This window comes from Ammospiza nelsoni, chromosome 16 (assembly GCF_027579445.1).
Source record: "Ammospiza nelsoni isolate bAmmNel1 chromosome 16, bAmmNel1.pri, whole genome shotgun sequence".
NCBI classification, from domain to species: domain Eukaryota; kingdom Metazoa; phylum Chordata; class Aves; order Passeriformes; family Passerellidae; genus Ammospiza; species Ammospiza nelsoni.
Window position 1 is genome coordinate 16,100,910 of NC_080648.1, and position 8,609 is coordinate 16,109,518.

The 8,609-nt window shown below is 60.5% G+C and overlaps 2 protein-coding genes across 2 annotated transcripts; both read left to right on the top strand.

The window, feature by feature from the left end:
- The first annotated feature begins 22 nt into the window (after window positions 1-22).
- Window positions 23-6,151, top strand: DDX41 (DEAD-box helicase 41). Its single transcript, XM_059483806.1, has 17 exons — window positions 23-60; window positions 146-244; window positions 335-494; window positions 577-651; window positions 987-1,047; window positions 1,716-1,852; window positions 2,010-2,082; window positions 2,227-2,380; window positions 2,476-2,612; window positions 2,787-2,949; window positions 3,038-3,169; window positions 3,343-3,414; window positions 3,632-3,728; window positions 4,036-4,185; window positions 4,316-4,387; window positions 4,485-4,595; window positions 4,813-6,151. The coding sequence occupies exons 1-17, from the start codon at window positions 37-39 to the stop codon at window positions 4,947-4,949; spliced, it is 1,854 nt and encodes a 617-aa protein (XP_059339789.1). The 5' UTR covers window positions 23-36; the 3' UTR covers window positions 4,950-6,151.
- Window positions 5,592-8,540, top strand: DOK3 (docking protein 3). Its single transcript, XM_059483808.1, has 5 exons — window positions 5,592-5,699; window positions 6,974-7,267; window positions 7,391-7,484; window positions 7,570-7,742; window positions 7,824-8,540. The coding sequence occupies exons 1-5, from the start codon at window positions 5,643-5,645 to the stop codon at window positions 8,538-8,540; spliced, it is 1,335 nt and encodes a 444-aa protein (XP_059339791.1). The 5' UTR covers window positions 5,592-5,642.
- The last annotated feature ends 69 nt before the right edge of the window (window positions 8,541-8,609 follow it).

The following is an 8,609-nucleotide window of genomic DNA, read 5'->3' on the forward strand; positions in this document are numbered from 1 at the left end:
TGACGTCACTTCCTGTATCCCTTCCGGGAAGGAGCCATGGAGGCCGTGGCGGAGCGGAAGGTGGGAGCGGGCCCGGCCCCCGGTACCGCCCGCTCCGCGCTCCCGGTGCCGCCCCGGGCTCCCCTCACCGCCTGTCTCCCCACAGAGGCAGCGCGAGGAGCCGGCGGACACGTCCGACCTGTCCGGAGAGGATGATGAGGACTACGTGCCCTACGTGCCCGTCAAGCAGCGCAAGCAGCAGATGGTAATGGGGTAACGGGGCTGCCCGGGGAGGGCTCCGAGCGGCCCTCCCGCCGCCGGGCTGCTCACTCCGCCTCCGTCCGCGTCCTTCCAGCTGCAGAAGCTGCTGCAGATGCGGCGGAAGGTGGTGTCCGAGGAGGAGCAGCGGGACAGCGGGAGCGAGCAGCGCGGGGACGAGGATGACATCCCGCTGGGACCCCAGTCCAACATCAGCCTGCTGGACCAGCACCAGCACCTCAAGGAGAAGGCGGAAGGTAAGGGAGGGGCTGGTGGCGGCACTGGGTGGCTTTCAGGGGACAGCAAACCCCTCCCTCATTGTTTCTTGTATTTCCCCAGCTCGGAAGGAGTCAGCCAAGGAGAAGCAGCTGAAGGAGGAAGAGAAGATCCTGGAGAGCGTGGCAGAGGGCCGAGGTGAGTGGGAGCTCTGTGTCTCAGATGTGTCCCCAGAGCTCCCAGGGCAGCAGGAGAGCTGTTCCCTGCCTTGGGAGTGCTCATACTCAGGGGTGGGGCTGGAGGTGACAAGAGGTGACAATGGGTGCCCTCAGCTGGCACTGCCTGCCTTAGCTGAGACATGGCTGTGACAGGGCTCTGGGCATGGCAGCACTGAGTGTTCCTGTGCCAGAGGGGCTGTCTGTGCTGCTGCTCCTCCTCTTCTGTCTCCAGACATGATCTCCCAAGCTGTTTGCCCAGTGAGGCTGACGTGGATGAGGAGAGTTTGCTCTGACTGATGCTCTTTGTTCCTGCAGCTCTGATGTCAGTGAAGGAGATGGCCAAGGGCATCACTTATGATGACCCAATCAAAACCAGGTAAGTTCATAGCACAGCTCAGAAGTTGTCCTTCTGAAAACATCACTTCATGGTGGCTGAAGAGGACTGAAACCCGCAGAGTCTTGCAGGAGCAGTGCAGCTCTGCAGCCTCTTGCCTGAGTGACTGGGTTTGTGTTATTATCTGTAAAATCAAACAGCTTTTGAGTCACATTGGATGTGACTGTGTTGTTTTGTATAGAATAAGGTTTGATAAAGGACATTTGTGTTAAACTAGAAGTTCTGAGGGTTGGTATTCAGGTCTGGGAGGTCACCAAGCCAGAGAAAGAGTCTGGAGGAGCCTTTGGAGCTCTGGGGACACAGCTCTGGAGACAGCAGTGTCGAGGTGGTCATTGATCAAAGATTGGACTCATTGATCTCAGAGATCTTTTCCAACTTCAGTGATTCCGAGGCAGTGTCAGAGAGGTAGTTGAGGTGTGTCCAGGTGTTTTTGGCATGTTCCATCCACCATCCACAGGCTGTTCTCAGCTGTTATTCATGGAACTGGCTCAGATCTGCTCCTGTGCTCACTCCATGGAGCCTCTTGGGGCTGCCCCTTTTATCTGGGAGGATATTGGAGCCCAACAGGGAGTTCCCCTGAACTCCTCCATGGGAGCTGCTGGTTCTGGAGCCCTGGCCTCATGGTGCACCTGTTTGTGTTGCTTCCACAGCTGGAGGGCCCCTAGGTACATCCTGGGCATGTCGGAGGCGCGGCACGAGCGCGTGCGCAAGAAGTACCACATCCTGGTGGAGGGGGAGGGCATCCCACCCCCCATCAAGAGCTTCAAGGAGATGAAGTTCCCAGCAGGTAGGTCAAGAGTGGAGCCTGGAAGGGATCCCACCTTTTTCCTGGCTCTTGGCCTGAGGGGTGTTTGGCACTGGTGGAGGAGCTGCTGCTGGGACCTGAGTGGGAAAAGAGAGGAAATGGTTCAGGTCATGAACGTGCCAACCTTGTTCTCTGACAGCTATCCTGAGAGGCTTGAAGAAAAAAGGAATCCAGCAGCCAACACCCATACAGATCCAAGGCATCCCCACAATGTGAGTGCTCTGTCCCCATCCCAGAGTAGTGAGCAGTTGTTCCCACTCAGGGGTGACAGATGCACCCTGTCACCCTGCTCAGCCCTGGAGGTTTGAGCTGTTCCATGGTGTTCCTCCTCTCCATCAGTCCTGTTTCTCTGGCAGACTCTCAGGAAGGGACATGATTGGCATTGCATTCACTGGCTCTGGGAAGACCTTGGTGTTTACCCTCCCTGTGATCATGTTCTGCCTGGAGCAGGAGAAGAGGCTGCCATTCTCTAAGCGAGAGGGACCCTATGGACTCATCATCTGTCCCTCGGTGAGTGCCAGGAGGAGGCTGGGATTGACCTGCAGTGGCAGTTCTGAGTTCTGCCTGCTCAGAGGTGTAGGAACAGGCTGGTTTTGTCTCTGCAGCGGGAGCTGGCCCGGCAGACCCACGGCATCCTGGAGTACTACTGCCGCCTGCTGCAGGAGGATGGGCTGCCCCCGCTGCGCTGCGCCCTCTGCATCGGGGGCATGTCTGTCAAGGAGCAGATGGAGACCATCAAACAGTAAGACCTCCTGGGGGAGTCCATGGGGCTGGAGCTGCTCTGTTTTACTGGCAGGGAGTTAAGGAGTGGCATCCTGGCTTGAGGAGAGCGTGGGGTGAAAGTTGTATGCCAGGGAGGTGTCCTGCACGGGGCAGGAATGCCAAGGGCCTGATGCAGCCTCCTCTCACCCCACAGTGGGGTGCACATGATGGTGGCAACCCCCGGGCGCCTGATGGACCTGCTGCAGAAGAAGATGGTGAGCCTGGACATCTGCAGGTACCTGGCCCTGGATGAGGCTGACAGGATGATCGACATGGGCTTTGAGGGGGACATCCGCACCATCTTCTCCTACTTCAAGGTACTGAGCTGCCACAGTAGGAGCACCCTCAAGCTCAGTCCTGCATATGCCAGGTTGGGTGAGTGCTGAAGGCTTCCTCCCTGTGCAGGGCCAGCGGCAAACCCTTCTCTTCAGTGCCACAATGCCCAAGAAGATCCAGAACTTTGCCAAGAGTGCTCTGGTGAAGCCCATCACCATTAACGTTGGGCGAGCGGGTGCTGCCAGCCTGGATGTTGTGCAGGTGAGGTGTTTAGGTGCTTCCTTGTGCCTGTGTGGGAGGCCAGAAACATTCCTGAGGGCACTTAATTCCTTTCTCTGCCAGGGGCTGGGGTTCATGGCCCTCCTTCCCAGCTGAGGGATACCAAGCAGTGGCAATTCCTCTGCTGCCTGACCCATGTCTCTGCTTGTTCCTAGGAGGTGGAGTATGTGAAAGAGGAGGCCAAGATGGTGTACCTGCTGGAGTGCCTGCAGAAGACCCCTCCACCTGTGAGTATGCTGGGGACATTGTGGTCACCCTGGGGCATGGGGGAGTTGGGAGGAGGGACCCCTGTGCGGAATGGACACGTGACTGAGCCATGCTGGGGATCAGCAGTGCTGTGTGCTCTGCTCAGCAAGAGGGAATGGGCTTCCCCAGGGGCTGTGCTGGTGCCAGCAGTGCCATCCTGCAGTAAAGGGCTCTGATATGATGCCTGTGCTGCCCCAGGTGCTGATCTTCGCAGAGAAGAAGGCAGATGTCGATGCAATCCACGAGTACCTGCTGCTCAAGGGTGTGGAAGCTGTGGCCATCCATGGAGGGAAAGGTCAGTGAGGGTCCCAGAGAGGCCTGGGCTCCTGTGTGACCCCACTCCTGCCAGGAATGTGTGTGGCCATGGGAGGTGCCAGCCTGGAGCAGTTGTTGATGGTGTGAGGAAGGGCTGTGACCGTGTGAGGAGTGAGCTCCGTGTTGTACACAGCAGCTCCCTATGGGATGTAGAGACCCCTCTGCTCCCTCATTGGGAGAAAGGCTGCCCAAGGAAGCAATGCTTGACTCTGAGGCCACAGTGTTTGCTGCAGTAGGTGGGGCTGGGAGCTCTGCCCTCACTGATCTTCTCTGCTGGGCCTTTGCAGATCAGGAAGAGCGGACGAAGGCCATTGAGGCCTTCCGGGATGGGAAGAAGGATGTCCTGGTTGCCACTGATGTCGCTTCCAAAGGCCTGGACTTCCCAGCCATCCAGCACGTCATCAACTACGACATGCCAGAGGAGATTGAGAACTATGGTGGGCACTGGGCCTCGTGGGAGGGGTCTGAGGCCAGCAAGGCTCTGTGCCTGTCCCTGCGGTGTCCTGGGGCAGGGATGGGCTGTCACACTGTGCTCACCCGGGGCTGATCCTGTCCCTGTCTCCGCAGTTCACCGCATCGGGCGTACGGGCCGTTCAGGCAACACTGGCATTGCCACCACCTTCATCAACAAGGCTTGTGGTGAGGAACAGCACGGGGCTGGGGGCAGCTGGGCAGTGCTAAGGGGGTGTCCTGAGCAAGTAGGATGGCTTTGCCTGACCTATGTCTCTGTCCCCAGATGAGTCGGTGCTGATGGACCTGAAGGCTCTGCTCCTGGAGGCGAAGCAGAAGGTGCCACCTGTGCTCCAGGTGCTGCACTGTGGGGATGAGACCATGCTGGACATCAATGGTGAGAGACCCCAGGCTCACACAGGGACCCCTGTGGGGCTGCTGCAAAACCTGGGCTCTGGAAGGGACCCTCCAGCTCCCAGTGCCACAACACTGGGGAGACACTGGGGATGTAGCCCCTTTGCTCTGGGGTGGGAGCTGCTGTCCTGGTGTGGCACTGTACTGTTCTGGCATGTCACTGTGCTGTCCTGGCTTTGACCCCATCCCTCTCATTGCAGGTGAGCGGGGCTGTGCCTTCTGTGGTGGCCTGGGCCATCGCATCACCGACTGCCCCAAGCTGGAGGCCATGCAGACCAAGCAAGTCAGCAACATCGGCCGCAAGGACTACCTGGCCCACAGCTCTATGGACTTCTAGCCTGGACAGTGTGCTGCCCCTGGATGGGCCTGGGTTTCCTGTCAGCCCAGGGGCCTGTCTTGCACTGCTTTGTGTGGGCCCTTTTCCAGAATTTTGGTCACTGGGACTGTTGCCAGCTCAGCCTGATGAAGCTCCTGTCCCGGAAGGAAATGTATGGAGCTGTGCTGCAACAGCCCATTACATCAGGGTGTGTTGGGCAAGCAGGTAGCAGTGCCTCAGGGCAAGAGAAAGCCCCAGGTGGGGCGACTGCTCTGCTGCCTCTGCCAGCCTGGTGCAGTGGTGAGGTCAGGTCTTGTGTTGCTCCTCACAAATCCACCCAGTTTCTCTGGGCCCATCTCCCTCACCTGGATTTGTGCATTCTCTGGTGGCTGTTCTGTCTCCCCAGCCGTGCTGGGAGGATGCAGGCAGGGTGAGGTGGAGCATGCCATGCTCATGTCAGGCGCTCCCCGAGGTGCTTCCTGTGCTCTGCCCCCGCGTTCTGCCCCACTGCCCTGCTCTGAGGGGGAGGGCGGGCACACGGACACCTCCTGTGGCCCAGCCTCTGCCCCCCATCCCACACCCCAAAAAGGGGAAGTCTCTGTGAGACGGAAGTCTGCCCCATGCCTTTCCTTTGACTGCAGCAGTCACATTTTCTGCGTTGCGGGTAGCCCGAGTCCCTCATCCTTGCGCTGGCTGCCAGGGTGAACTGGGCCTATGGAGAGACCAGTGAAGGATGGGATCCTTTATGTGCAGCACACCAAATTTGGAAAGGTAAAGGGTGGATTTGGGGTTGGTAGAAGGTTTTCCTTGATTTGCCATGAGGCTGGGCCCTCAGCAGCCTAGGAAGGGGTGTCTGGAGCCAGACCCATTGGAGCTATCCTTGGGGGAGCCCTGGGCTCAGCAGCTCTGTAAGTGGGGCTTTCCCATGGGGCTGAGGGGACTCTGTGTGGGCACCCACTCTGGCTCGCCCATGTGTTGGGTTCTTCTTGCTTGGTCACCGTGTGAGTCTCAATGGAAGAATAAACACGCGTTAATATGGCGCAGCTCCAGCGTTGGTGTGTGTGTGAGTGGGGCCCTGGGCCAGCACGTGGGACATGTCCTTGTGCCCTCCATCGCCCGGCCCTGTGGGGCCAGCACCATCCAGTGACACTTTCGTGGCTTGGGCTGCTCCTTCATGCCCTTGGAGGGGGCACTGAGTGCCACAGCCCTTGGCACAGGGTATGGGTGACACGGTGAGAGTACCTGGGGTCGGGCCAGCTCCAGAGAGCTGTCGGGTGTTGGCGAAGTAGGTCCTGCTGGTCACGCCATGGCAGGGTGGCCATGTCCTGTGGGGGTCTCAGTGGATGTGTGGGGCTGCAATCTCACTCTGACCTCCCTGCTGAACAAGAACCAAGCCCTGGAAGCTCAGCAGGCAATGCTGTGTGTGAGGATCTGGTGCCCTGCCATGGAGGAGGCAAGTGGGCTGGGGGTGGTGGGTATTTTGGGTGCTTGGCTGCATCTGGTTCCTGCAGGGCGGAGGCTCTGTGCACTTTTGAGGTACATGGTGGCACGCGCCCCCGCTATCCCATGACGGACTGGGAAGGTGCCGGTGCTGCAGAGGCTCCCCTGGGAGGAAGCAGGCTGCTCAGCAGATGTGAAGCTGCCAGCAGGAGCCTTTGCAGCTCAAAATGGCTTTAATTTGCATCAGGGTCTGTCCTGAGAACAACTCGAGAGCTCAGCTGCAGGTCGGCAGGCCAGCACTTGCAGCAGGGAACAAAGAGCAGGACCTGGTGCTCAGGGAGCCAGGAGTGAGTGTGACTCACCCCCTGAGCCATGCCAGGCCCGCTCGGGGCAAGGCCCCCTCAGCCCAGCTTCAGGCCTGCCCTGCCCCACAGTTCAGGGGTCTGTGCTGGTCCCTGTTCTCTATGCCCTCCAACAACACCTGGCAGGTGTGGGCTGGGACTCCCCTGTGCCCCTCATGCCCTGTATGGAGGGCAGTGCTGCCAGATGCAGCAGCCAGCTCTGCTGACCTGTTTTTTCCCTGCCTTTGCCCTTTCCATGCATAGAGGTCCTGGAGGAAGATGCGAGCCCAGCTGTTCGCTGCCAGCCCGTCCGGCGTGGCCCGCATGGAGAAGTTTGACGTGCGGGATGATGGCACAGTCCCAGAGAAGGTGTCCCTGCAGCGCTGTGCCCGCCGCGTGATCCGCCTCTCTGACTGCGTCTCCGTGGGCCCGGCGGGCACCCAGAGCTGCCCCAAAGCCACTGCTGCCTTCTACCTCACCACCACGGAGAAGAGCTATGTGCTGGCAGCCGAACGGCGCGATGAATGGATCACCCAGCTCTGCCAGCTGGCCTTCCAGGTACCAAGGGGTCTGGCAGAGCCAAGAGCCCCACTTGGGTGAGCTGGGAAGCTCCAGGGCAGGCAGGGGATTTGTGCTCCCCCCTGTCTTGTCCCAGGTCATACTCACATCCCTTTGTTTCAGGGTGGAAAAGAGACAGTGCCGAGTAGTGCCAGGACCCAGCTCAGTCCCGCTGTCCCCATGGAGGAGAACTCTCTCTACTCGTCCTGGCAGGACCGTACGTGCATGGGTGGTGAAGAGGGCTGGGGTGGGCTGCAGCTCAGTGCTGCAGTGCTGACCCCTGGCTTGTTTGGCTCCCACAGTGACTGAATTCTTGGTGCTGGTGGTTCAGACAGACGCGGCCACCCGCTGTGGGCTGCATGGGCACTACCTGCTTTCAGCCCTTCCCCAGAGCCTGACGCTGAAGGACCCCCAATCCCGCCAGCCCCTGCTCACCTGGCCCTACCCCTTCCTTCGCAAGTTTGGCCAGGATCAGGTGAGTCCCCCACTCCCTTTTTGGGGCTGTTGCCTGCCCAGGGTGGGTGGCAGCCCCTCACTCTCCCATCTGACCCTGCAGGCTGTCTTCTCCTTCGAGGCTGGCCGCCGCAGTGACTCCGGCGAGGGCACCTTCACCTTCAGCACCCCACGGGCCCCTGAGCTCTGCCGGGCTGTGGCTGCTGCCATTGCCTGCCAGCAGCAGGGCAAGGACACTCTGGAGCCCAGACTCTTCTGTGTCTCAGAGCCCCAGCTCTTTGCACAGAGCCTTGAGCCCCAGCCCTGGGGGCCTGGGAATGATGAACCCCAGCCCAGCTCAGCGCTGGGGGGGACACAGCCTGCCTCCCACCCCCCTGCAAACCTCCTCTGCTTCACCCCACCTGAGCCAGAGGCCTCATGCCCCATCGTCTATGCCTCCATCGCCCGGGGCCAGCAGCCCCTCTTTGTGTCAGGGCAGCCAGGCTCTGGGGAGCCCTGGGCCGTGGGGAAGCCGCTCCCTGAGCATCTCTACGAGAACATCTTCACTGCAGAACCACGTCCAGCCGGGGCCCAGGAAGAGGAGGAGGAAGGGCAGTGGGAGCTGGGGTGCCGACAGGCCCCCGAGGGCCACAGCAGTGAGGGGGGGCCCGTCTATGACAACCGGGCCGCCATGGCACCGACCCCCCGCGCCGCGGGCTGGGGGCGCGGAGGGCAGGAGGCGCTGTCAGGGCGCTCCGGGCACAAGCCGCACAGCACCCTTCGGGCCAAGCTGGTGCGGCTGCTGAGCAGAGAGAGTCCCGGAGCGCGGGACTGGGCTTGATGTGGCCGGTGCCGGTCGGTGCCGTTCGGTCAATAAAGGCCCTTCCCGGACTCGGTTCCGCCGCCGCTG